Source organism: Ovis aries, chromosome 1, assembly GCF_016772045.2.
Source record: "Ovis aries strain OAR_USU_Benz2616 breed Rambouillet chromosome 1, ARS-UI_Ramb_v3.0, whole genome shotgun sequence".
NCBI classification, from domain to species: Eukaryota; Metazoa; Chordata; class Mammalia; order Artiodactyla; family Bovidae; genus Ovis; species Ovis aries.
In genome coordinates this window covers 93,705,392-93,733,380 of record NC_056054.1, presented here as the reverse complement: position 1 = coordinate 93,733,380, position 27,989 = coordinate 93,705,392, and the positions used below count along the sequence as shown (strand labels likewise).

Here is a 27,989-nt window from a genome sequence, read left to right as displayed (position 1 = left end):
CACCGGGAAGGTAGTATCAAAATTACAAAACCATCTGTAATCTCAACTATCTGCATTACAACCAAGATTTAGCTTTTTATTTATACCAAGTTAAGGAAAGCTTGCTCAGGTTACCTAAGAGGCAGTCTTCATGCTGCCACTGTGTGGTACGCTCAGAGGGGAGACACTCACTTTCCGGGGTATAAGAAAAACAGATGTGGTCTTGGGTCAGGGGAGGTATCCCTCTCTCTCTGGTGGAGCCACTGAATACTCGGAAGGCCTTAAGCTCACACTGGTTCACACTCTTGGTGCTGTCAAGTTACCTGACGGGGAAGGACAAAAAGCAGCAGGTACCTGAGGAACCATGTTTTTGAAGGACTCCATGATCTTGGAGCTTTTAGCTTCTTGATAGTAGGAGAAACACCCGGTTATGATGACGACGGCAGACAGCACCACACCAAGGTACAGCTAGAACAGAACAGACGAGTTAGGGCGGCAGAGCTCTCGGTAAAGGACTGGGAACAGTCAGTTAACTTTAGGCTGAATAAAAAACACTTAAAAAGAGAGAGAGATCAAGGCCTCAGAAATACAAAACTCATGCCTTCATGCTTCTTCCCAGAGACAGTGTCCAAGAAAGTCAGAAATGGAGTCACACTGATACTGGTCACTAGCTTGGGGAAGTGTTCCAGATGAATCAGTTTCTCCTGCTTTGTTAAACGTATTTTCAAGACAACTTGTGACTTGAAGAATGGCTACCAAACATTTCTGGATGCATGTAATGTTCCAATGTTAAAAACTATGCCCTCCACCAAGTGGCAACAGGACCTGCACAGGGTCTGAGCAGAGCTGCCCGTTCAGGGCAGCAGCGTGCAGGGTAGATGCCCAGCTTGGAGGAACATCTCAACACAGGGCAGGAGACAGAGAGAGAACCTGAAGTGAAGAAGGAAGACGTATGGGCCCTGAAGGCAATCGACGCTGATGTTACTTTCCCCAGAGTGTAAAACCATCAAGTAACCCGTAGCGACTGAAAATAAATAGATGGCAGATATTTACGCATACCTAACAATCCACACTAGGAACTATGGTACTCACATTATCATTTTGAGGTTCCTCTTCTGTAGCAGCTTGGATGCCATAGGCCAGGAAGCAAAGAACTGCTCCAATCCACAGTAACATTGAGAACCCCCCAAACAGCTGTCGACAGAACTTGACCCATTCAGGGGTTGTGGGAGGGGGCGTGAGGGCATTGGGTCCATCTCTGGCTAGGATCTCAGCAGCTCGAGCAGTTGTTAAGCCCTGAGAAACAGAGGGATATAAGTAAGACCAAGCGCTTCAGAGCTCACAAGCTAACACAGCTACCTGACAGCTGAGAAGGAAGCAGAGAGAAACTAAATGTCCCAGGCCAATGCAGAAGCTACACAATCCTGATGATCACCCTATGGTTCAGGCAAACAAGAGCCCAAATGTCCTGAGAAACCTACAACACTCAGACTGAAATACTTTTAAAATTGATCCATGGACAGATTGGAATCTGGTATGGTCTCTTCTGAGTTTTACAGAAGGAATTCACGCCAAACTGCATTTACCAAAAAGATATCCACCTTAACTAACTGATTCCATTTTCCAAGAGTTTCCTGTGTATTGAATCTGTCAAGGAAGTGGAAAAAGAAAAAAACACTATTAATATCAAAGGAGGAAAAAAAATCTGTCAGAATCCATCCTGTTACTTGGTTAACTGCCAAATTTCAGTATAGAACTTTATTCCTTGGATGGCAATTAAAACACCTGTCTGGTGGGGAAGGGGGTCACACGTGTAATATCTGAAGCTAATAACCCCAGGACACCCATCAGTTGAGAAGTATTCACTGGGGGCCTTCTCTGGTGGTCCAGTGATTAAGACATGGGCTTTCACTGCCAAGGGCCAAGATTTGATCCCTGGTTAGGGAACTAAGATCCTATGAGCCATCTGGGATGGCCAAAAAATCAACAAATAAAATATTTAAAAAAAAAAAAAAGTATTCACTGGAAGAAAGTGAAAGAGGAGACCGAAAAAGGTGGCTTAAAGCTCAACACTCAGAAAACAAAGATCATGGCATCTGGTCCCATCACTTCATGGGAAATAGATGGGAAACAGTGGAAACAGTGTCAGACTTTATTTTGGGGGGCTCCAGAATGACTGCAGATGGTGACTGCAGCCATGAAATTAAAAGGTGCTTACTCCTTGGAAGGAAAGTTATGACCAACGTAGACAGTATATTCAAAAGTAGAGACATTACTTTGCCGACTAAGGTCCGTCTAATCAAGGCTATGGTTTTTCCTGTGGTCATGTATGGATGTGAAAGTTGGACTGTGAAGAAGGCTGAGCACAAAAGAATTGATGCTTTTGACCTGTGGTGTTGGACAAGACTCTTGAGAGTCCCTTGGACTGCAAGGAGATCCAACCAGTCCATTCTGAAGATCAGCCCTGGGATTTCTTTGGAAGGAATGATGCTAAAGCTGAAGCTCCAGTACTTTGGCCATCTCATGCGAAGAGTTGACTCATTGGAAGAGACTCTGATGCTGGGAGGGATTGGGGGCAAGAGGAGAAGGGGACGACCGAGGATGAGATGGCTGGATGGCATCACGGACTCGATGGATGTAAATCTGAGTGAACTCTGGGAGTTGGTGATGGACAGGGAGGCCTGGCGTGCTGCGATTCATGGGGTCGCAAAGAGTCGGACACGACTGAGCGACTGAACTGAACTGAAGAAGAGCCCACTGAGGCCCTGCTGTCTCCTAATGGCCTTAAATCCAAGATGCACTGACAGCAGGTGAGAGACACACGGCTCCCACCAGGAGGGGAAAACGTGGTTACTTTCACAAAAGACATAAGAAACATGTGTGCCTGAGGCATGTGTATATATTTTGTTCTCAAGTTATCTTTAATATCAGAATCAAGGAGGGAATATGGGGAAAGGGACAAGAACACCTACAGGGTCCACAGGGACTTATTTCAGGACCTTCCTCTGCCTCAAGTTCACGACACAATCCCTGGACAGAATGACCACCACCGACACCAGCCATCTGAGCTGTCTCTGCATATTGGGCACTGAATCCAGTACTTCCAGTTAACTTTAATTCTCACCACAACCTTTACCCAACCCTTTCATTAACCCCATTTGACAAGACAGCAGCCCCACAGCATTTGAGTAAGTGACCTAGGTTGCAGAGAACACACGTCATAGGAACCTAGAGTAAACTTCAGTGAGATAACCCACATGAGGTGCTCAGAGAACAACTGCCTGCTGGGTCTTAGTGCCAGGCCTCCTCTCAGAGCCTAAGGCCCCAAACTTCTCAGAGCTTGTTGGTAACTTACTGAAAAAACAGCTCCATCGTAGCTGGCACTCAAGTCATTCCTCAGACTAATTAGTGACTGTCCAGAAAAGAACAAACTCCCCCCGCCCCGATTTTACTTTTATATTGTTTGTGGCAAAGTTAATATCAAAATCCACTAGATAACAAGGGTATAAGGTACATACTTTACTGAAGTTTCTTTGAACTGCGTAAAAAAAAGTTCCTAATAAATGACAGAATAAACCAAGGTTCTGACCTACTACCATGAGCTAGCTGATAAAAATACAAAAATCTGAATTGTTCAAGATTCAACTAGTTGAAATTTTCGACTCAATTTAACAATGTCAAAGAATAAACGGAACATCTGTGCCCACAAGGTCAGGTGGTAAGCATGACCTTGGATCTGTTTGGTTTCAAATCCTGGAGCTCCTACTTGTTGCTTGTCACTTGCTATAAGATGGGGAAAATAATGACTATTTTAAAAAAGTTTCAGGGGAAACAAAACAGTAAAACAGCACATAAGAGCCCAAGCTCTGTGCATGTCACACAGCAGACATGATATGGATGGTGACTATCACTATTCCGGAGTCGCTAAGGTTAGGCCTGTGATACCAGGGGAAAATGTGATGGGAAAGAGCAGAACTCTATGCAAACAAATAAAAATTACAACATACTCGGTTCAAGTCTGTTCCATATTTGCGATGAAGTTCATCAAGGCTAAGTTTATGATCATCCTAAGGGAAAACAAAAAGAATTAAACATTTTATCACTAAAAAAAATAATTAAAAAACCATCAGTGTCATCCCTCACTATCATTAGGCTCAGAACACAAGTTAGTATATATACTCTCACCATTGCCAATGGCTTAGTGACCACACAGCTCCTACTGAGTGGTCTTCAACAGAGAATGGCTCAAGCTGTATGATGGGGGCCTTCACAGCCTGACCAGGCAAATTCTAGACAGGTTGCATCCGTGGAGGCCTCCACCGCCTGAAGAGGCTGGAAGTTCCCTACATTCAGTATGATTCAGAAACACAGAAGCAAAGGCCCATGATATCAACCGCTCCTCTGTGGACCTTTGGTTGAATATTGAGTATTGAATACTGAATACAGAGTATTGAATAACTTGTCCAACCCGCTGACAGCTTTTACAATGAAAAATTTCCCTACCAACCTCTACGATTCAGTAACATTTGTAGGACTGCTATAATCTCTTTACTTTGAAAATGAAGCAAATCTGATTGAAGAATGGCTGGGGGGAGGGGCACCACACACTCAAGGATATAAGATACAATTCATACTTAAGAACAGAAAGCACCCTTCCTGCTGGTACTTACCATAGAAACTTCTTTCTTCAGCTCGTCCATATCCCTCTCTTTCTTGGCCTTTTTTTTGTCGCCATGCTCTGAAACAGCAGCCGGTTCATATTTATCACGTCCAACCTATAGAGGAACGAGGGAAAGGTGTGATTGTGAATTAGGAACAGCATCTCAAAATTCAAGGTTGTGGAGAAAGGATTTTCAGCAGTTTTAGGCAAGCATCTTGAAGAGTCATTGGGCTAATATCCATGGAAATATATGTGCTGATGAGGCATACTCAACAACAATCCAGTATGATCCAGAATACTGCCATCTCTAGCTCAAGACAGGTCATCTGCACCCTAGGGCTAAGACCAGTGGGAAGGCCTTGTCAGGACTCAGAATGGCCCTCCCAGTTGCTTCCGTCTGGGGTGGGGGGCGGGGGGCGGGGGAGAAGGTTGTGCTGTCAACATTTCCATACCATGGCCCTTCATCCTCCCCACTGAAAGATGAAACTATCTTCACATCACTAACTTAGAGTATAATACACTATACTCATGCACTTGTACTCTGAAAGTGAAGTCGCGCAGTCGTGTCCAACTCCTTGCGACCCGTGGACTGTAGCCCACCAAGCTCCTCCGTCCATGGGATTCTCCAGGCAAGAACACTGGAGTGGGTTGCCATTTCCTTCTTCTTGTACTCTGAATCAGACATCAAATCCTGGGCTCCACCACTTAACATCCGTGTGTCCTTGGGCAAATCACTGATTCTGAAATTGCACTATTCTCTTCCCTAGCACAGAGATAATGGTGCCCATTCCCTTAGATGTTTGAGAGGACTAAATGATACACACCTAAATGCTAATGACTTGATTATCATGTTTAATTCTTATCTTTGCAAAGAAGTCATTACATACCAACTTTAAATATAATACCTTTAGGGCTTGCCTAAGAGTACGAACTTTTTTACCTTATTTAAAAAAAGAAGTCAGCCCAAGAGTCTTTCAAATTCTTTAAGTGAAAACCAAAAAAGGGACTCCCCACCCTAATCTACAGCCTGAGAATAAAGCCCCCAAATGAAAAGTCCCTGGAAATGTTTTGACAGAGGCAGGATATAGGAGAAGCATGTGCATTATCACACAATTCACAGGATCCACCTACGCCTCTTGAAAACTGGAACAATTTTTAGAGAAAACGTTGATTCCATAGTTTAAATTTAGATTGTTCCACTCCCCCACCTCCTGTTGAAAATGCCTGCGCTCAGCTATACAAGGCCGGAACTTAGTGCTCCTAAGGGCGGTCCCCAGAGCAGAAGAGACCCCCCCCACTCCAGAGGCCCCCAGCCCACAATCTGCTTGCAACCACCACCATCTCTTAAGAAGGGAAAAGAAAGGCAATCTTAGCAATTTTCTTACAATGGGTGCTCTGTGGTGCAATTTCTGTTCATTCACGGCTCTCCCTTATTCATTTCTAATTTTCAGGAGTACACCAGGTACTAAGGCAGTAAGTAGAAACACTGTCTAGATTAAAATGATACTGTGTTGAAAATTAAAAAAAATCGAAACAAATAAATATCTTATAGCAGATATGGTTGCAAATAAATACTATAATCACTTAGTTGCAGGAAGGCGGATCCCTTCCAGGGCCCGAAACTGGGTTCTTGTCTAACACTTGGAAATGACTTGTCCGAGTTGAATCTGAAAAATCCCCTCTTAAGACTCTAAAGAGACTGTAACTTCAAGTTTGTGCTACCGAGACATAAGGACATGTACAGTATTCACACTGCTCAACTTGTGTGGTTACATTTACAGTGTTCCCTGCAGATTAATTTTTTCAGAGTGTCCTTTAGCTTTCTGTATCTTATCTGTTAAGAATGAAGGAGAGCTAAAGATAGTCAACATTCTCAACATTCTCTCCACTATGGAGCAACCACACTGGCGAGCGCCTCTCTGGTAGAGCCCTGGTGCCAGAGGTAAAATGGAATATCATTACACACACTGGAAGCAAACAAGACAACACAAACCAAAAAAAAAAAAGGCCACCCCCTCCGCCCTCCTCACCGCAGACCACTGGATTGCCTTCGTATTTTTAATGAAGAAACACAACACTGAAACGTTAAACACATTGACTAGGGAGCTCTCAAAGACTCACGTGGCCAGTTTGTATTTATTTTTAAAATCCAGTCCACAAATTCTCTAAGCAAAGTTGAGTATCATTAAAAGATATTTAATTTAAATATATGAAAATCAGAGTTAAAATCCCTCTGCCTCACCATCTGTAGGCTTTGATTATTTTCTGGCTTTCAACATCTTACACTCTGAAAGAGGGGGAGAGAGTTATTAGAGCAGCTAAAACTTGGATATGTTCCAAAGTTCTATCCCTCTTTGCAAAAACAGACCCCTTGCCTGAAGCTTCACAGTTCTCAATGCTTAAGGTAGCTGGAAATAGAGCCCCCCTAATAACCCTCCCCTTTCTCCATCAATTCATGGCATACTAAGAGGGGGTAAGTTTAAAGCAGGAGATTTGTGAAAGAGACAGGGGAAGTACTAACGAGATAATTCTTTTCCTTCAAGATTTTAATTGTTTCACTAGGCACTGTTTGTCCAGAAGACCAGGCTGCTTATGCAATTCAGTTCTTCCCTACAAGTAAAACAATAATACTAGCTCATCTTGATGGGAACCAAAGATTACTCCAGTCCCTACCAATCTCAATTACTAGTTTCAAGGGGCGGGGGGGCGGGGCGGGAATCTGTCTGTGTGGAAGGGTAGAATGCAGGGTGGAACGGGGAACAACTTAAATTGGGTAGATAACATTTTATTATTTCTTTGAAAAGCATTTGGGAAAAACAAAGGTCATGGAAAGGGGAATGATAACATGACCTTCCCACTCCTCCAGGTATACAAGTCATTTTTTCAATTAGGAAATGCCCAGAGGCCAGGCAGGTACCACGCTCTGTGGGCAGCACCCTGGGGGCACCACTGTGCTGTCTCCCTAGGATAAATACAACAGAGGCTCTAGGTTACTGTTACACCCTCCCCCAAAGGGCCATTTGCGAACCTCCCCCCCCACACCGTCCTAATTTAGGAAGTAGGAGGTCACAACAAGGGCAGGGGCTTGCCCAGTGTGACACAGCCTCAAACCAAAAGTGTTACTGCTTCACCCTGTGCTTCCAGGGGATTTCATTTTCTCAAAGGGTTCACTATAAGTTCTGCCACCATTTGATCTGGGTAGAGGAAAACGGTGCTCAGGATGTAGGGAGAGAAAATTCCTAATCAAAGGAGCCAAGGCTGAAACCTGGAGCAAGGTTCATTTATTTAGTATTTATTTTAAATTGTTTCAACTTAGTTTATTTAGGGGATTCGTTTCTACTTCTCAACAGATTATGTATTTCTCAGTTGCTTCTTCATCTAGTTCTGAATGGTTATTGAGTGTCATCTTGATTAGCCAACCATCTTCACCACAAAATGCGATGACAAGCCCTGGATTTTTCGCAAGAGCTTCATTCGTTTCAGTGATTTCTCCTGATAGAAAAGAACAGAATTCACTTGCAGCTTTCCCCACAGTCCCAAGCACCAAACCCCTTACGTTTGTTCAACTCTGTCCCAACTGCAGGCAGACAACAGTAAATAACATCTTCCAAAGCTTCCTGTACAAAGCTGCTGATTCCTCCTGGGTTCGACCCCTGGGTTGGGAAGATCCCCTGGAGAAGGAAATGGCAACGCACTCCAGTACTCTTGCCTGGAAAATCCCACGGATGAAGGAGCCTGGTAGGCTAGAGTCCATGGGGTCACAAAGAGTCAGACATGACTGAGCGACGTCACTTCGCTGCTCTAATACCATTTTCTGTTGTCATCTATTCACGTCTGTGAATTTATGCACAGAGCAGAATGGGGCTGGTATACAGCACAGGGGAGGTGCCCACCCTCAGCACTCCAGCCCCCAGGCCGAGGCCCCAACCTTCACTTCTTTAAAAGCACAGACTGAATCCTTACAATGAGCATGATCTGTTGGGGCTGATGAGGCACCTTCCTCTTCAGTAATTGACAATTTAAAGAGGGAGGAGTGGGAAACAGATATGACAGGTACAGAGAATTATCCATATGAAAGTGAAAGTCATTCAGTCGTGTCCGTGTCCGACTCTGTGACCCCACGGACTATACAGTCCATAGAATTCTCCAGGCCAAAATACTGGAGTGGGTTGCCATTTCCTTCTCCAGGGGATCTTCCTGACCCAGGGATTGAACCGGAGTCTCCTGCATTGCAGGCAGATTTCTTATCAGCTGAGCCATAAGGGAAGCCAAGAATTATCCCTAATTTTTTTTAAAAGGCACATAAAGAAGGTACAAGGAGTTTAGGAGAGACATTTCTATCCCAGAGGTTGAGTCACTGGAGGTCTGCATAAGCTAAAGTTGCCCCAAGGCCCTCAGATCCATCTCTACAAGCCCCCAGGAGGGTAGGCCTTGGAGATGTTCTCAATTGAGCAGAGTGGACATCTGACCACAGTTCCCACCCTATCAGCACAATCCCCTGTAGCCAATAGGGAGGTCAGAGACCTTCAGACTTCAGAAGTTGCTGTTGATGAAGTCTGGAGGGTACTTGGGAGCAAAGACATCTATACCCTTGGGATGGGACTATGGATGGTGCTTTTAAGTCAGCCCCAGGTCATTCTAGCTCTGCCATATGCCAGCAAGACAATCCTGAACAGTCAGCCTCAGTTTCCGCCTCACCTAAAATGGAAATAACACTTGGGGGTAACTACTAAAGACTCTAGATGGCATTCCAATAGTCTGATGAATCAAGGAGCTACCGTCAAATTCAAAACCAAAACACCTAAAGCCAGCACTGTTTCTAAAACTGACAAAGCAAGCTTTGGACTATCAAGAGGGGCCAGAAGAAGAGTAAAAGTAACTGCCCCAAATGCAGCCCGTTTAAAAGCTGGCCAACAGGGCTGTAGAAAAGGTACCTCTGATTCCAGTTAGGCAGGGAAGTCGAAGGGATGATCTCTCTCTGATCCTGCTGGTTGTCTAGGAATACTGCCTAGAGTAGACTACATCTTTCTTTTATATATAAAGGGACGGGGGTGGGGGGGGGGGGTTAGCCTGTGGATCTTCCTGATGTATTATTACATCGTTATCAAACCTAATAGTGTATGTGAAGGTACTGTGCAAATCACTACATGAAAGTTATTATAACTTGGTTTTAATTGACATATCACTGCCATCCCTCACTGACTATGAAAAGTCATAATCTTAAAAAAAGAAACCTCATTTTGGGCATTTTTTAATTTTATCATCAACTAAAACAAAGAAAACAGAAATTATTATCACACGAAGTTCATTACAGCTCTGATCACTCCCAAATGACTAAGAAGTTTATGTACAAAGAATGTTCTCTTGCCAGGGATCTGAGGCTGGAGATGGGAGAGGGCAGGCACTGCTGTGATTCTACAGCCAGCAGCCCAGAGCAGCATTTAGGGCAGTGAGGAACAGGAGGTGACCCAAAGGAACACCCTACCCTCACACTCCTTCTCGCCCTTACCTAAACCGTGGTGGACCTGGGGAATACCAAGCAGCCAGGCCATAGCAGTGGGTCTCTTTGTGAACTCAGCTCAGTCCCTCCAAACTTGGGCTGCAGTCCATCAGCCAGCAGAGTGCAAAGAAAGCAGCTCCAGCTCTAGCCGGCAGGTTCCCTCAGCCCAAAACGAACAAGGCTTAACCTTCCTCTCCAATCTACCTGCATGTGAAATTTAAGGAGCCTGACAGCCCACCCTACCTGCAATAGTTAGTATATATTTATGATCATTCAAAAAAAAAAAAATCTAAAGCATCTAAATAATCAATATACTTCAGATTTACTACCTCTTTAAAAATGTGCTTTTTCAGTTTTAAAAATAGGGTGTTACTTTCTACCTCTACACTAGGTGCCTGGGTTGTAAAGAGTTAAAATATTCTGCCTATTCCCCCCATTTGCTGCCCTCCTCATCCCTTTCTCATTTTGTCAGACCACTCTGGCTAGTGCTACTCGAAAGAAGTTGTCTGTTTGAGGGACCATGGATTAACAACTGGCACAAGCATTAAAAGCAGACTGAATTAATTTCCAAAGTCCTGATCACTCCCCTCAATTGGTACCCCGAAGCCTAGGGTGGGAAATAATATAGCTGCAGGGCTGAAAAGAACAAAGGCAGTGATAACCTAGAGAAATGCCCCCTGGGTTGAAACAAAACCAATATGGCACCATAGAAGCATCATATGGAGGATGAAAGAAAAACACAAGAGGATAACACCCCAAAGTGCATAAGGATCTGCCCTCACCAGGCCGACAGGCAGGAAAGATAAACTAAGTGCCAAGTCCCCCTGATCCACGAAACCTGAACACCGAAAACAATGCCAGTCCCAAAGATCAAAGCACAGGCATCAAGGATCCACTGTTCAGATCACCAACAGAAAAAAATCTACTAGCTGTTACTACAGAGGGTTTGAATAAAACCAGATACAGAACTAATTAACGTCCAGATATAAGTCACTGTAAAGTCACAACGGAACTAAGGAATGGGGTCTACTGGCCAAAATTCCCTCGACTCAGGAGCCACGTGAAACCAGAGAGGAAAACTGCAGGGTGGGTTGGGGGGTAGAGTGGGATGCTTCTATTCTCACTGACAGAGTCTGCTATCTCAAACATTAGCCAAATAAATGAAGAACTTCTTGTGGATTCCTGATGACAGATTTAAGCACAACTAAGGAGGTGACTCATATGCAGAGGAACAGTCTCTCTCCGACTCCAGCCAAAGAATACACTTCCTCTCACACACACACTCGATTCATAGCAACGTGAGAAAGTTCAAGCCTGATTTGGTTACGTCTCCTTTTCCAAAAATACATAAACGAAGATGAGTTTAAGAAAATAGTTAGTGGGTTTTAAAAGTCTCTGTCCTTCATATTATCACTTACTGGACATGTAATTTCAGCGGAATCCAGAATTGGACAGCTCTGGCAGGGCCAGGGAAACATTCTGCCCAGTGTTGTGCTGGCCAAAAGCAGCCACTCTGATTACTGTGAGGCCATCTGATCTGACACTCGTGTTTCTTCTTCTGGCCTGCTGGCTGGCAGAGGGCCCTGGGCAGCTAGGAGGAGGCACCACAGCACAGATGCTCGTCCTCCCACCCCTCACAGAGGGCTGAAAAGCCCATTTCATTTCATACGACCTTGACCAAGACTCTGAAAATGTAAAGCCTTTTACCTGAAAAGTGAAAGTAGATGAGAACTTAAAAAGCCATCATCCCAGCCGAGTCCACTGACACTTTCACTTGGCCTCCCTGGGGTGGGTAATTCATAATACTTTCCATTCTTTCCAACCCTCAGTATTTTTTCTTTTTTTTCAGGTGAGAGAAAAACTTATTTTCTAGTTTTGAAAAGGCTTAAGACTTAACTGGTGAACAGCACAAACCCATACTTGATACATGCTTGATCTCTCAATGCCAAAAGCCCCACAATAACAGGTGCCACTCTCACTTGCCTTGCACTCTATAAACGTGTGAGTACTCTAGCTAAGGGTCAGATGAGAAACGGACGCTTCGGGGCTTTTATAACCTTTTTTGTTTTAAATAAAGAAACTAGTTTTACTTTTCCACACAAACTCCTTTCAAGAAAATTATCTTTAAAACCACTGTCAGTCTTAAATTTGGATATTCTATGTGAAAGAACACAGCCTGACTGAACAGAGTCACTAATCTATTCATTCACTGCTAAAATAATAGCCAGCAAACAATGCTCTAAAAGGGTTCTGGGGTGGAGAATGGATGGGCTATGTAATGTTGAATCCACTTTTTTCTTTTTAAAATGCAATTTAAGAATAACACTTGGGCAGGGGGTGGGGGCTGGATATTTTAGGCTTTACTCTTCCCCTGCCTAAACATTTTACTAGGTTTTAAAAAATTCCTCCCCCTCCTTTTGGGGGGAGGGGTTGTCAGGCTGAGCCTACTCTCAATCTTCTCAGATTTATGATGCAGACCTCCCCTTTCCTACCCTCCCACCCAAAGGTGAGTCACCAGAGTGTTACAAACTTACTGGCAGAGAAAACTACAAATTAACCAACAGTAAGTTACCCAAAGAGAATACACCCTCAGAGCAGCAGCAGGGTACAGAAAGTGGGGGCGTGGGGCGGGGGGAGGTGGCAGGGGGAAAAAAAAAAATCACACTCAGATACACTGAACACTTGACAGGCAAAGGATGTGATGCAACCCCAACCTTCTCTGTCCCCAGTTCCTCCCGTAACCACTCCACTTGTTCCAGCTGGGCCCAGGCAACTTTCCATCCTGAGAACTCTGCCTTATGATGTTTTCAGTCCAAAGTCCTGGCTTTACAGCAGCCATAGGAGATTCAGTCACTTTCAAGTTGAGCTCCAAAGGGGCAGCTGACAGTACCCTGCAACCAGGATTTCTGCTGACATTTGTATACCCTGTGTAACCTGCACCTTCTCCCCAGCTCCTCTTTACATCACTACCCATAAGCTAGGTAACTAAGGTAATGTTCTAACAATGGAGAACTGTGGGGAAAGGCCTAGTGACATCCCTCCTCCCCAGCCTGGTCTTCTGTAAACTTGAGAAAAATAAAGTTTCTTGCATATCTTTGGTTGGCTGAAGAATTGTGGGTGGTAGGCCGAGCTGCGGATTTAAGCCAAGTCACTGGCAAAAGCAGCCAGTATGAAAAAAAAAAAAAAAGGACAAAATCCTATTTCATCCAGGAATGATTCAGCAGGAGCTGGTTCTTTCATGTCATTACCCAAAGCTTAGGAGATCGATTTTTTAAGGAGAACTAAAATCACCTGAAATACAGTCAAAACCTGGGCCCCCAACAGTAGTGGGAAGAGGAGGGTAAGAAATGAACAATGACCTTAAAAATTAGCTGCCAGCACAGGCTTCCTGGTTAACCAATTATCAGCAGGGCTTTAGTCACCACTCCACCCACATTTTAATCCCCATGTGGAAAAATCCCAACATTTCAGCATAAAATATCCTTCTGAACATTTGGACTATCAGAGTAAGTCACTAGGGACAAAAGCAGTTATTTTATCCCAGAAGAATTACCACCACCACCACCACCACCACCAGAACACAGACACACACACACAGATACACCCTAATGTTCAATTCATCAGAGTACTCAAAATACTAATGACAACCCAGCAGATAAGCAGCATATCAGCCTGTGTTAACCAGTTACAATTCCAACTTTGGGTTTGCTAGCCCCTAGACATGTTATTAGAATCCATAAGACATCAAGGTTGAACCTCCACAGCCCGGGTACGCTGTTATCTTTACCACTACTGGGCAAGTGTGTGGTTACCCAAGGGACATACAGGTCTACGGACATAATTTACTCAAAGATCTTTCACTAATCTGACAAATACCCCAGTTTCATCTGAAAAATAACTTTAGAGTTCTGCATAGTCACTGTTAAGGAGTGAGTGACTGAGTATTTAGGCTTGGACACTACAGGCTGTTCACGAATCAGGGACATCTGGTGTGTCACGAACCAACCATTTGACCTTGAGCAAATCCTTCACCTTCCTAGGCCAAGCTTGGGCACACATCTACGGGGCTCTACCGTCCTGCTGCCAGTAATGTGTGGCTCAAGAAATCAACTATTTTTCTGAGGAGGAAGAAACAAAGAAATAAGCTTTTAAGAGCCTGTTTACTGGAATGACCTAGGGTTTGATGGTGTGTACAAGCATAGGCCACTAACCCAGTTTGCACCCCCGAGGACAGAGGCTGGCACTCAGTTCTCTTCAGCTACTTGACCTGAGCCAGCAGCCCTCCACATTTTATGCTTTTAAAAGATTCAAGCTGTGCATTCCCACTTCTCCTTCCCTTCTCCACCAGGTCCAAACCTTTCAATGACCTCCTTCAAGATCCATCTAGAGTCCCCAAAGAATGAACCCTCCCTCTTTCCCCATCACTCACTCCACACGGAGGAGCCCTCAGACCCTTCAAAGTCCTACTAAGCGCCGGACAGCCTGCAAGCCCTGGACACAATGGAGGGGATTCTCTCCTACTGGTATTCTCACGACCTGGTCATTTTATCCCATCAATTGATACTTCTGATCGTCATTCTGTATAAACTTTTCTCGACTGGACTTTGGCCTCGGGCCTATAGGTTAACTGAGTTACAAAAATGCAGGAACCAGCCGTCGTTCTGGTATTCCCACAGTGCTCGCCTCTCCTGCCCGGGGAGGAGGAGGTTCGTTGCTTCTAGAATCTCTCTTCCCTGCGCAGACACTCCTAACCTGTACTGTCCTCGCTTCCCTTCCTTTTTTCGTATTTATAGTACCCGGGGACTCTGGTGGATCAGCCTGTGCTCTTTCCAGGCTATTCCAAAAAAAATCTACATTCACCCTCCCCACCAACAAGATGACCACTCCTGTTGCTCAGGCTGCCCCGAGTGCATCCCGTGTTTATGGAAAGTGGCCCATCAAAGCTCTCAAAAGTATACCTTCAAGGCCATCCTAGAGCGAAGGCACACCCTTTCTGGCACCAGCCCGCCTGACCGGCTCCACGCTAAGGGAAAGCCAGTTGTTTTTTTTTATCCTTTGGGGGAGGGCGGCCGCCTCTGCGGACAACTGGCTAAACCCTGGCGCCTCCAGGAGGAGCCTAGGACCCCAAAGCCGGCCCCGCATGGCAAGCCCCCCAGGGCCCGGGCCGGAGCCGCGGCGGGAACCGCAGCCCGGGAACCGGCCGGGCAGAGCGCCCACAGGGGAAGGGGAGGAGCACGCCTTTCCTCCCGGCGAGAAGGGCGGAGGGAGAAAGGAAGGCGAGAGACGGGAGGTGAGGGCGGGCGGAAGGAGGGAGGGAAGGAGCGGGCTGGGGATGCCGCCGGCGGCCCGCTCCTGGCCAGGGCCGCCCGGCCGCCGTGCTCCCTCCTTCTCCTCCAGAGCCGGCGGCTCCCAAGCGCCGCCTCCAGGAGCCCCAGACCCCGGGCGCGCTCGGCCCCTCAGGGTCTGCGCACCGCCCGGAGCTGCCGCGCTCCGGCCCCTCGGCGCTCTCTTCCCCCCGTCCGCCCCTCATTACCGCACTCCCTCCATTTCCAAAGTGCGTCGCCTTTTAAGCCTCGCCGCTGTGCCAACCCATTCCGCGCTGCGCCGCTTCCTCCTCCTTCGCCTCCCGCCGGCTGCGGTCGCCCTCCAGACTTCCTCCCCTTCCTCCGCCTCCCGACCAGGGCTCCCCGCGCCCCTCCCCTGGCTCGCCCGACACTCACCCCCTTCCCCATAGCGGCGGTGGTCTGCGCCCCGCGCCGGGTCCTTCTGTTCAGAGAATGAGAGAGAAAAGAGAGCGGCTCCCGGCCAAGCAAGCGCGGCCGGGGGAGCGAAGAGGAAGGAGCTAGGGCTGCCGCAAGGCGGGAAGGAGGGAAGACGGCAGGCGGCTCGGGCCGATGCCTTCTGCCGCCGCCGCCGCCGCCGCCGGGGTTGCTACTGCTGCTGCTGCCACGTGTCCGCCTCCTCCCGCCGCTGCTCTGAGCCCCAGACCCCGCCGCAGCTCAAGCCCGCGCCTCCTCCTCACTTCCTAAAATATGCAACCTGCGTGCTAGCCCCGCCCACGCCCGGCACGTCACCGTTACCGGAGCAACCTGACACCGACCACGGGCCTGGCTCCACCCCTCGCCCAACCCCACCCCCAGGCCGGGGCCGTGCCGGCTGCGACCGGCCAGGGCTCCAGGCAGGAGGGCGCCCGGGCCTGGGGCGCGCGTGCCCATGTCACGGGCGGCCGAGACCGTGCCTCTGCGGGGCGCCCCGGCAGGCTGGGCAGCGGGGATTCGGCAGCCATGCAGCTCCCGCGTACCTCCTCTCTCCGCCCTGCGTGACCGGCCCGCTTTGGAGGGCGCGCAAGGTCCGCAGTGGGTGCGGGGATGTCCGTGGAACTGAGCCCCCGAATCTCCTCGGACCCGGGACAGAATCGTCGCGCGGAGGGGCCTTCCTGGGAATCAGGGAGCTCCTCTGGTGCTAAAGGAAAAGCCAGCGCTCGCAGGAGGGACTGCGCGTCCCTGCAGACCCCAGGCCCCGCGCCTACCTGCGGATGGCTTCCCTGACCAGGCTCTGGGGCCAGCCTCTCGGTGTTCTCACGAATGCCTCCTATGGTCTTGGGATCCCCGTTATATCCTACAGGGCCTGGGCTGGCGTTGCCAGAGGTCCCAAGCGCCCTCCCCCTCCTTTGCTTCAACACCCCCAAATAATAATCCAGAGGGCCTGCGATTAATTCATTCATGTTGCTGTGTGAATATAAACTGTCCTGTTTGGGGATTCACTTTAACGGGGGAGGAACACCTGAAACCTAAGGGAATGCATATCTTTAGCAAAAGGGACTCCGCGGAGGGGGAGATGTTTGAGGGCCTGTCTGCTGGCCTTCCACCTGGCACAGCAGGGCCTCTCTCACGTCAGCCTTTGGTTCTCTGAGGGATCTGGGCCCAGAGTGTGGGGAGCCCAGAAACCCCCCAGAGGGCCCTGGCCTGGCTGCGCGGTGTGTCATTCCTCCCATTGCAGCTTCTGCAGAGGCTGCAATGGCTGAAGGTTTCCTGCAGTTAAAAAGGAAGGTTTTATTAACAATGTTTTCAGGAAGTCAAGCATGCTCTGGGAAAGCACAAGGTTTGCAGGAGAGAGTCACTTCATGTCTCTGGGAATTCTGACAACAAACAGGGAAAACATTAACTTCCTAAGCAAGCTAAAACTGGCCCTGTTAATTTCAACTATTAATTTAACATGAAAAAATAAAGAGGTGAAGCCTTGAAAGAAACTGGGAAGAAGGGAAGGAAGAAAGAAAATCGAAGGGGGAAAAAACTAGCAACTGTGTTAGCTGTTAGGCCATTAGAGTAAATCTTGTTCCTTCTTAGAAGAAACTGTTTCTTTCCTCTTGCCCAAGAATGCATTGTTCAGGACTGGTGCTTCCTCCAGCGACCTTCAGGCTTGGTTAAATCAGTGCAGGCCATGAAGAGCAGAGGAACTGTAAATTCAAATTCATGCCTGCTGGGGCAAGAACCCCCAAATCCAGAACAGAGTTCCCAATGCTGCTAATTCAACAGAAGGAATTAATGAAGTGTTATCAGGGCTCTGCCTCTAAAGGTCTAGAAAATGCTTTATTTTCATGCACTATATCCCCCATTCCTGCTAACCTGTAGGAGGATTTTGCTTACTAAAGATCTCTCAGCTTGTTTGAGATTAATTATCCCTTGGGCCCTGCTCTGAGCTGAAAAAGCACAGCAAGAACAACAACAAAATGTAGAAAGCAAAAGTCTAAACAATGTAGGTTTCTCCTGCTGGTGGATCACCTTTACCACCCAACTAACTAAAATTATCACTTTTAAAATTTTCATTCAACAACATAACCCTGAAAGATCAGGCATTTATTTCCCTTGGCCTTTTCAGCTGTTTATTTGGCAGCTGAAGATTGCTAAAGGTCCTTTCAAGAGGACCTCAAAGTTCTAGCTATATTCTAGACTGGGGAAAAGGCATAAAAGGAAGAGGTATTAAAATCTGAAATTTACTTTTGCTCCACATAGCACTTTTACATATAAAATCCTCCCTGGGATTCTCAAGTCTGGAAGGCAAAGGGCTTTAGATGCATTTTACAGAGTGGGAAACAGGAGGTTTGAGGATTTTCTCAAAACAAGGCCACTCAGCTAGTGATGACGGAGCCTGGTCTCAAAATTGCAAGATGGAAACCGTCTTCCTACTTGTAAAATTTGGTCTCTGAGCATGGCACCAGGGAATTTTTGGTGGAAGGATACTAATTGCTTTCAACGGGGCTGTCGTCACAAGTACAGAGGGTTTCCATGTGCTTCTCCTCTTTTACAACCAAGAAGTCCCCAGCGAGAGCCTCTTTTGCCTATTTCTACTCTTATCAGTGTACCATGTGAATCATTGAGTCAGAATATTTTATAAAAATGTTTGCTATAGATCAACAAACACTCCCTCACCCCTGTTTTCACCCACCTAATCCCACTTCTCAAGGTGTATCCCATTCCATTTTCAAGTCATTTGATAATCCATTTTTTAATTTCAGTCCTGTTGAAAGACACATAATTCGATGAAAACATTTCAGAGTATCAGACAAGTTATGTTGTTGCTGCTGCTGCTGCTAAGTTGCTTCAGTTGTATCCAACTCTGTGCGACCCTATAGACAGCAGCCCACCAGGCTCCCCCGTCCCTGGGATTCTCCAGGCAAGAACACTGGAGTGGGTTGCCATTTCCTTCTCCAATGCATGAAACTGAAAAGTGAAAGTGAAGTCACTCAGTCGGGTCCAACTCCTAGCGACCCCATGAACTGCAGCCTTCCAGGCTCCTCCGTCCATGGGATTTGCCCAGGCAAGAGTACTGGAGTGGGTGACATTGCCTTCTCCTACTGTTCTTCTAATGTTGATGTTTCTATAAGTGCTCAGCCAAGTGTTACGGTCCAGGCACTTCTGGGCAGTTCTCAGGAGTGTTTTTAGGGATAAAGTTTATCGTCAGGTGTTGAGGACAAATCTTAAGAGGTGAAGGGAAAAAAATATGGTAAGGAAGCTGGAGCTGAAAACTTTTTATGGGAAAGAGTGATGAAAAGAATCCCTGCTGGATTGTACAATGGAGCCCTGAGCATGCCTATAAAATGAAGACAAAGAGATATTGTGGACGAAACTGAGGTGCAAAAGTCACAGATGCCTTGGGACGTGGGTGACCAAAGGGGGAAATACCATTTTGGAGGACAGGCCTCTTTCCCCTCTTGGGAGAGCTTTCTGAATGGAACCTTGGAAAGCAAACATTCCTCTCATTTTATGTGAAGAAACTGAGGCTCAGGGAGTGATTGGAACTGGACAGTCCCTGAACATTGGCAAAACTATTGGGCATCTTTTCAAACTCCCAGAGCAGTGCTGAGGATAAAGAAACTTCCAGAAGAGAATGTGGGGACAAATTCCATCTCTCTATTCTATCTACCTCTTAGACTATCAGTTCTAATTAAGCTCCTAGCTTGGGAAACAATTAAACTGATGGAACCAGAGACTCAGCATTTACAGCCCCCAAGGCTGCCAAATGCGGATGGCTGTGAGGAGGATTTGACACAACCACAGAGTGTTGGCCCAGTCATTGTGAGCAGTCAGGAGACGTCTGAAAAACATGATGCAAGTCAGTATTTTGAGCCAAGAGTGCTAGCACTCTGAGTAAGTACTTGCTGAAATGAATAAACATGCCATTGCAATTAAGGGCTTTAGAAAAAGAGTTGGAACCTGCAACAAAGTTAGCATTTTCCATTGGAAGCAAACACTTGGGAGATCAGTGAGCTCGGAAACTGGAAAGATAGAAGTCTTTGGTCCAGCTTGCACTAGAGGTACCATGGAAACAATCTTAGGCATGCATCTTTATTTTTTACCATTTCCTTGGTACTCCAGGAAGCCACTTGGCTGCCACTGTTACTGCATTAAAAGTTACAATATTTACTGCACTGAAGCCAGTTCTTCTCACAATTTCAAAGTTTCTCCTAGCCAATATCTATCCCACCACTGCGTCCAGTGACTAAGTCTCCATGCTCCTAATGTAGAGGGCCTGGGTTTGGTCCCTAAAACTAGGAACCAGGCTCCCCCATCCCTGGGATTCCCCAGGCAAGAGTACTAGAGTGGGCTGCCAGTCCCTTCTCCAGGGGATCTTCCCAACCTAGGGATCAAACCCCAGTCTCCTGCATTGCAGGTAGATTCTTTACCATCTGAGCCACCTGGGAAGCCCTCCTTTATTACAACTGCCACTTAATTTGCTCTTATTAATAGCAGTCTTTGTCAAGAAAACAATTACAAAGGACTCATTAGTTGTCCCCCCCAAGTGTTTTACACTGTGTTCTCAAATTCAGAGTCAGGCTCGGTCTTCTTTTCTAGCACTTTCCAACACACTGCTACTCCCCTCACCCCAGGGATTATTATTGTGATAATAGTATCAAAACATTATTAAATGTTACAATATCCTGGCATGTAAAAATGCATATTTTGTTCTCTACAAATCAACCACCATGGGGCATTGCAAACAAAAATTAAATGGCAACAAACAGAGGGTCTGGAACTAAAAGTATTCTACTGCCAGAGTCCTATCTGCACCCAGGCAGCAGAGACATGGCTTCAGGCAGGCTTACAAGCCGGCACAGGCAAGCTGGAGGCAGAGGAGAGGCAGCAGGAGCAAACTGTCGTGGAACCCTCCTTGTTCTCAGGGGAAAACAGCCATGTGCACTGAGGAAATGAGGGCTGCCATTGGGGTGGATAGATCTGCTATTCTTGGCCTTTAAATCTTCCATGGAAAAACAATTGAGAAGGTTCTGTGAAGGCTGGTTCCACTGAGAACAACACTCTTCCTTAGATCCCTTTGCACTAAAATGGGGTTTCAGGGACTTGGCAGATTTTCCCTTCATTGAAGTGAGAAATCACCATAATAGGAGAGAATACAGAATCATCAAAAAGTTGTTTGGTCCATTTACAAAAGCCTGGGAGTTTTTTAAGAAAGTAACCCCAAAGTAGGTCAGGTACAAAAATAGTAACCAGCTCAATTCATTTTTAACAGCTTAGGTCTTACTCTGGAGGCTGCCATTTGGTTGACAGGTAAACCTCTACATGTGGACTCTTACTGATAAGCCCGCTAGAGAAGTTCCCTCTATTTCATCCCTTCTCCCACCCCTACCTCTGGCACTCGCCATTGCTTAACAGAAGTAAGGGCTAACTCATGCCAAAACAAACAAAAATTAAATTTAACCCCCCTCCCCCCAACAAACAAACAAACCCCAAAATCCAAAATAGCCATTACTGGGGAACTACTCTGAGCCTAACATCATGCTTGATGCTGGCATATAATGGCAACTAAGACACAATTTCTCCCCTCCAATAGTTCACCGTCTGGCATAAAGTAAGACATGTAAAGAGATATTAGTAACACAGTGAGAGGTGCTGTATCTATGTAGCATATCATGGGGACATGAAGGAAGAAGTGGTTAGTTCTGCCTGTGGAGCTGAAAGGGCTTCCCGGGGTGGATCTTGAAAGATAGATGGGAGTTCATGAAGTGGAGCTTCTTGTGGGCGCGCATGTGTGCTTGTGTACTGTGGGGTGGTTGTAAGCAAAAGCAGCTGCATGAGTAAGACCCTTGGCACCTAAATAAACAATCTATTGGGGAGGACTGGCCAGGAGTTTAAAATCACTAGAGCATAGGTTGTGTGTGTGTGTGAGAGAGAAAGAACGCAGCAGGAGATAAGCCTGGAGAGGTGAGCAGGGTTGATTGTGGAGGACTTCGGTACCATTCTAAGGGCTTGGACTTTATCCTGTAGGCCATAGGGAGACACTGCAGGGTTTTAAGCAGGGAGGTGTCATGATCGGATTTGTGCTTTGGAAAGATTTCTGTGGTGGTATTTGCTTGTTCCTTGGAAGAAAAGCTATGAGAAAGCTAGACAGCATATTAAAAAACATAGACATCATTTTGCTGACAAATGTCCATAAAAAAAACAGTAGTCAAAGCTATGGTTTTTCCAGTAGTCATGCACGGATGGGAGAGTTGGACCACAAAGAAGGCTGAGTGCTGAAGAACAGATGCCTTTAAATTGTGGTCGTAGAGAAGACTCTTGAGAGTCCCTTGGGCAGTAAGGAGATGAAACCAGTCAATCTTAAAGGAACTCATACTTGAATATTCATTGGAAGGACTGACGTTGAAGCTGAAGCTCCAATACCTTGGCTACCTCATGTGAAGAGCTGACTCATTGTAAAAGACCCTGATGCTGGGAAAGATTCAAGGCAGGAGGAGAAGGGGACACCAGAGGATGAGATGGTTGGATGGCATCACCAACTCAATGGACATGAGTTTGAGCAAACTGCAGGAAATAGTGAAGGACAGGGAAGCCTTGCATGCTGCAGTCCATGGGGTCATAAAGAGTCAGACACAAATTAGCAACTCAACAACAACAACAACCAGAGCTGTGGGATAAGCTTTCATAATCTGTGCATTTACCAAAGCTCTTCTGATCGTGTTATTGGATTCAGAATCTCAGGACATCCATGTTTAGCTCTGAGATGGCATGTTAATTTTTTTCTTCCTTTTTTGTGCATTTACATGCATGTCCTGATCCTCATCATGATCCCGATTATCTACTCCTTCCCCCAAACAGAGGCTTTCAAGTTGCTAGATATGGTGGAAAATTGAGATTTGGACATAATTTTGGCGATCTGTTAGGATACAAATCCCTGACCTTAAAAGGTGGCTCAATTTGAGTCTTCCTTCCTCAAATGTAACTTTTGAGCCTATTTTATCTGTAACCATATCACCAGGGCTGTTGCTGTGAGAATCAATTGACATGGTACTCTTAAGGAAACATTGCCTGTCACATTGTAACTGTTCAAACAGTGTAAGGAATGATCTTGTTGATTTCAAATTCCTCCTCAGCCTGCAAGAAACAAGGTTCAAAGAAAGATGAAGACATCCACAAAAATTTGTCTGGAGAAGGGAGTGAGAACAGAACCTGCTTTGTGCTGGTTTTCCTCTTGCCCCAGCAACCTCCTGTATCCAACAGCGGGCCTGTATAGGGATATGCAGCCAGCTTGTAGCAGAAACCACAGTACAGAATGCAGGAGCTAGGTGAGAAAGTGTTGGGTAACACTCCACCTGTCTGAACTGGTCTAGTCATCAACAAACCGCAGCTGAAGACCAGGGAAATAAACCCTGCACGGAAACACAGCAGCACTGGCCTTACTGAGAAATTGTCACCTTTGGAATAAGAAGCTTGACTATCCATGTTCTGGACTGCAGGGGCTGATACAGGGTAACCTCTCTGTATGGGGTGTGGGCAGGGCACGGGGAGGGAGAGAGAGAGAGAAAGCGTTGTGTCCAAGTGTAACTTAAAACCATTACAGGTGTTTTTTTTTTTTTTCCTTTTTACATCCTCCCTCCCCCTTCACATACAGAAAGAGAGAAAGAGAAAGGAAGAGAAAGAGAGGAAGGAAGATACCACCTGCTAAGGTAGTCTCTAATTGGCAAGCCAGAGTTCTTTCTTTTCCTAAGAATGACCCAAGAGAATGCTGGGTTTCAGGACCATCACTCCCATTCCTGGTAAAAGTCTGCCAGACACGGTGCTGCAGGCTAGAGCTGCAAGGAGCTTGGGGCTGGGGAGTGAGGGGCTAGGGAGAGGGGGTGTTGGGGGTGGCGGGGGCAAGAATCCACTTCCCTGTCATGCCTTTAAACTCATCAACCAGAAGTGCTCAAACTCAATGTATTCTCTTCCCCCTTTGGTTTTTTTCATAATGGGGGGCGGGTGGGGGGGTGGAGGCGATGTTAAAGTTTTGAATTAAGAAACAGCTGCCATCTGAGTAATTGAATTCTGCTTAAACAGGCCACCTGGTTTTCATCAGCAGCTCCTGCAGGTATGGAAGTGTCAGTCGAGGTCTTGCACTGACTTCTAAATGCAGGTTCGTGGTCCATGCACAGTAAAGAAAGCTTAATTTCTGAGTCACGAAAGCGGTGTTCTATCAGGTTACCTCAAGGCATGGTAGATTTCTCAGACTGCAGACATTTAGAATTAAAGAAGTTGTGTTGGTCTCATCCATTCCTGGTCACATGCTGCTTTAAAAAAAAACAAAAACTGAAAAGCTGGTTTTCTTTGGCTTCCTGTTTGGACATCCATGTCATAGAAATATGTGTGAGTGAAATCACCTTGCTTTCTTAGAGGTTTCGGGAGGCTGAGTGTTTCCAGTTCCTTGGATGGTGGAAAGAGGGGTGGGCAGCCTGGGAGGAATATCATGTGTCTATGGGCTGGATGCCATGCTCTGCCTTTCTTAGCAGCCTTCTCAGCTGCCACCCCTGTGCCTCAAAGGGAGGCAACATCAAGCAGCATGAATGGCGTTACAGTCCTGTTTCCTGATCTGAGACACCCACACACCAGGAAAAGTCAGTACCTTTTTTGCAACTCGTAACCCCGCCTCCTGTTTACATGCACAGCAGAGCTTGTCAAGCAGGAGGATTGGTGAGGACAGAGATATACCTGTGGCGGATTCATGTTGATGTATGGCAAAACCAACACAATATTGTAAAGTAATTGCCTCCAATTAAAATAAATTTATATTTAAAAAAGAAATATAGGCTAATCGAAAAACAAACATAAAAAAGGAACAGAATGCTGGGAACTTGGGTGGTCTTGAGCAAGTCCTTACACTTTTCTTCAAGTCTGTTTCCCTGTATCTGAAATGTCTGTAACAGAACTGAGTACAGTTAGGAGCCATGTTCAGGCAACATGGGATACTAGAGCTGGGAGTAGAGTTCCGCACTAGACAGAATCTTGCTCACAGGCAGTTATGTTTTACAAGGGACACTGAGCTTATGGAATGAGACTTCTACACCACAGATAACCTGGTATGCTCTCCTCCTTTACAGAGGAATCAAGTCTGCGTATGCTTTTCCTGGTATGACCGACCACCTGCTTAATGTCAAAATGAGACCCCAGTCACTTATCTTTCCAGCACGCTATGCTGTTTCCTTTGCTTTAGGACCACTTGAAAGCATCTACTCAAGGACAGAGCTGTTTTGCTTCCAAACCAAAAACTGAGGGTTATCCAAAACATGTAATTTAAAGAAGCTTTTTGAAAATAGAATTTTCCATGATGCATTGGGTACTCATATAGGTTCATCTTAAAAATCTTGACCTCTTTTCACATCAAGGAAGGTGTATCTGAATGCACACACACACACAAAGATACACACACATAGACAAAACACATACTATTATTTTTAATTTGAGAGAATTCAAGGAAGTCTTGGGCTTCCCTGGTGGCTCAGATAGTAAAGCGTCCGCCCGCAATGCGGGAGACCTGGGTTCGATCCCCGGGTTCGATCCCCGGGTTGGGAAGATTGCCTGGAGAAGGAAATGGCAACCCACTCCAATACTCTTGCCTGGAGAGTCCCATGGACAGAGGAGCCTGATAGGCTACAGTCCATGAGGTCACAACGAGTTGGACATGACTGAGCGACTTCACTTCAAGGAAGCCTTGGATGGTGTCAGTGTAAAATTCAGTTAAAATCTCTTGCAGGGGTCCCAGGCTTTGGACGAGGCTCCTGCACTTCTTTCCTGGGAAACTTGCTCTCTGTTCAGTGACAGTCCCCTGGGCCTGGCGTCACACCTGCATGGGGTCTCCTCAAGCTGCTGGGTGACAATGCCCAGCTCCATTCCATGGACGTCTCGGCTGCAACATCCTCAAGTTTCTCTTCCTTCTGCCAGCTGATGGAGGAACATTCGAAAAAGAACACAGAGGGCGGTTGCATGGGGGCCGGGGACTGGAAGCAGAGCTGGGGTAAGGCTTGGGCAGACAACGGGGGCCAGGGGAGGGGGAAGTCTGAGGCATTTGGAGTAGCCTCCAGTTGCCTGGTCCAACTCCCAGCAGGCTCTCTTCTGCTCCCTCAACCTGGCTCAGATCTCGTTTCTTAATCCAATAAAGGGGCACTTGCCTAAATTTGAAAAGGTGCCATAAAATTATTTTATCCACCATATCCTGTCTTGAAGCAGTTAAGTTCCAATTTCCTCTTCAAAACTAGTTTCTGTCTGGTAGGGCTCTTTCAATATTGATCTACAATCAGTAATATATTATAGCTTCTGAAGCATTACTGTCTCATTACTCTCCTCTTTCTTGCCAAATGGACAGTGTCTCAAATCTCCTTGTTCCTTCACCCACTCTTGTTTCTCTCTCTACTGCCACAACATCCATCTATCCACAGCCATGCCTTAACCCAGAGCAGACTCTCCTGGCTCCTCTGAAAATTCTAATCAGAAAAACTCCATCTGCTCGAATCTGGATCATGTTTAATGTACAGAAAATCAGATCCCTGCGCTTTGGAATAGTGGTGGTAGGAGGTGTAGTACTGATTCTAGATCCTTTTGCTGGGGGGCTGGAGGGACCAATAAGCCCCAGTGCCCTCGAGGTAAGAGCTTCTGGGTTAGTGGCAAAATTCCTAACTTTTTTCAACACGGGGATCAGAGATTTCTTTAGTAACCTCATTTTCCTTTTTAAGGCTGCCCCTCTTACCATAGATCATACCCGACTGGTAATAAAATGTTGCCTTTTTGGGGGAAAACTACATTGTGATTTTCCCTGGGTGTTGCCTACAGCCCCTGAAAACATGAAGAAAACAAATCTGGTGAAATATTGAACATTTTCACCCTAAAGTTGGGAATGAGTGATTGTTACCCATTACCACCACTTCTACACCGTAACAGAAGTCCTGAGACCAGCTGTTCAGCCCATGCCTCTAGCAACTTCTTCCTCCTTCCTACAACTCAACTGTGGTCCACACCCTCCTGTTTCTCCATCACTAGTGGACTGCATGTTTCTATGGCAGCCACACCTCCAAAGAAGTCTGAATCTCCATTCCCTTTCAGTGGGTTCTTCAAAGTTTCCATGCATCTGGGTCCAGTGGTTAAGAATCAGCCTGCCAGTGCAGGGGACTCAAGCTCAATCTCTGGTCCGGGATGACACGGGGCAACTAAACCTGTGCACAGCTGCTGAGCCCATGTGTCACAACTGCTGAAGCGTATGCACCCTAGAGCATATGCTCTTCAACAGGAGAAGCCCACACCCCACAGCTAGAGGGTGAGCCACCACTCTCCGCAACTAGAGGAAGCTTGCATGCAGCAACAAAGACCCAGCCCAGCCAAAAATAAACAAATAAATAAAATAAACGTTTCCAAGTATCTTCACATTTACTATTCCTCTGCCCCCAGAGGTCATAGGTCCCTTCTACAGAGGCTCCTTCTGTACTCCTTAGAGGCATATCCAAGATTCTGAATATTCACCTTTTTACTCATTGTAAAAAAAAATTTTTTATTAGAATTTTTCCGTTCAAAGTCTGGTCTGGTTTTTATCTCTCCATTGAACCCTGACTGATACCAGACCTAAATAAATGCAAGAATAAATAATGTTCATGGACTGGGAAGACTCATTATTGCAAAGAAGTCATTCTCTCTAAACTGAGCTATAGATTTAAGAAAACAGGCCTCTCCTAAGTGGCATTAGACAACTATAAAATATCCAAAAATAGTTGATTGTTGCTGCAGTATGTTTCTGGAAACCATGTGGAAAATCCTAAATCTAATTTTACCCATGGGATCTGTGTTTTAATTGGATGTTGCCTTTTTTAAAGTATTTTTATTTAACTTTTTTTTTTATTAGCCACACAGTGTGCCTGAGGGATCTTAGTTCTCCAACCAGGGATCAAACCCATCCCCCTGCAATGGAAACAGAGTCTCAGCAACTGGACCACCAAGGAAGTCCTGGATGTTGCATTCTTGACCGAAGACTTGGCCTCAGATAAATCAGAGATGCTAAATATGTCATAGAGCAAAGATTCAGAGATTAAATTAGTTGCTG

At 46.1% G+C, this 27,989-nt stretch overlaps 1 protein-coding gene and 2 long non-coding RNA genes across 4 annotated transcripts in view; 1 reads left to right on the top strand and 2 right to left on the bottom strand.

Moving 5' to 3' along the window:
- ATP1A1 (ATPase Na+/K+ transporting subunit alpha 1) overlaps positions 1-16,135 on the bottom strand; it is a 32,832-nt gene extending 16,697 nt beyond the window's left edge. The window contains 5 exon segments of one of the 2 annotated variants that reach the window (NM_001009360.1): positions 334-447; positions 1,072-1,275; positions 3,987-4,046; positions 4,650-4,754; positions 15,860-16,135. In NM_001009360.1, coding sequence (NP_001009360.1) covers positions 334-447; positions 1,072-1,275; positions 3,987-4,046; positions 4,650-4,754; positions 15,860-15,871 — 495 coding nt within the window. In that variant the 5' untranslated portion in view covers positions 15,872-16,135. 2 annotated transcript variants of the gene reach the window in all.
- LOC114116588 (uncharacterized) lies at positions 7,904-15,354 on the bottom strand. The gene is made up of 2 exons (XR_006060523.2): positions 11,558-15,354; positions 7,904-8,131 (listed from the first exon to the last, which is right to left on the bottom strand). It is a non-coding gene; the product is annotated as an uncharacterized LOC114116588 (long non-coding RNA).
- A 7,791-nt stretch (positions 16,136-23,926) lies between the features above and the next one.
- On the top strand, positions 23,927-26,078 carry LOC121817653 (uncharacterized). The gene is made up of 2 exons (XR_006057707.1): positions 23,927-24,044; positions 25,659-26,078. It is a non-coding gene; the product is annotated as an uncharacterized LOC121817653 (long non-coding RNA).
- The last annotated feature ends 1,911 nt before the right edge of the window (positions 26,079-27,989 follow it).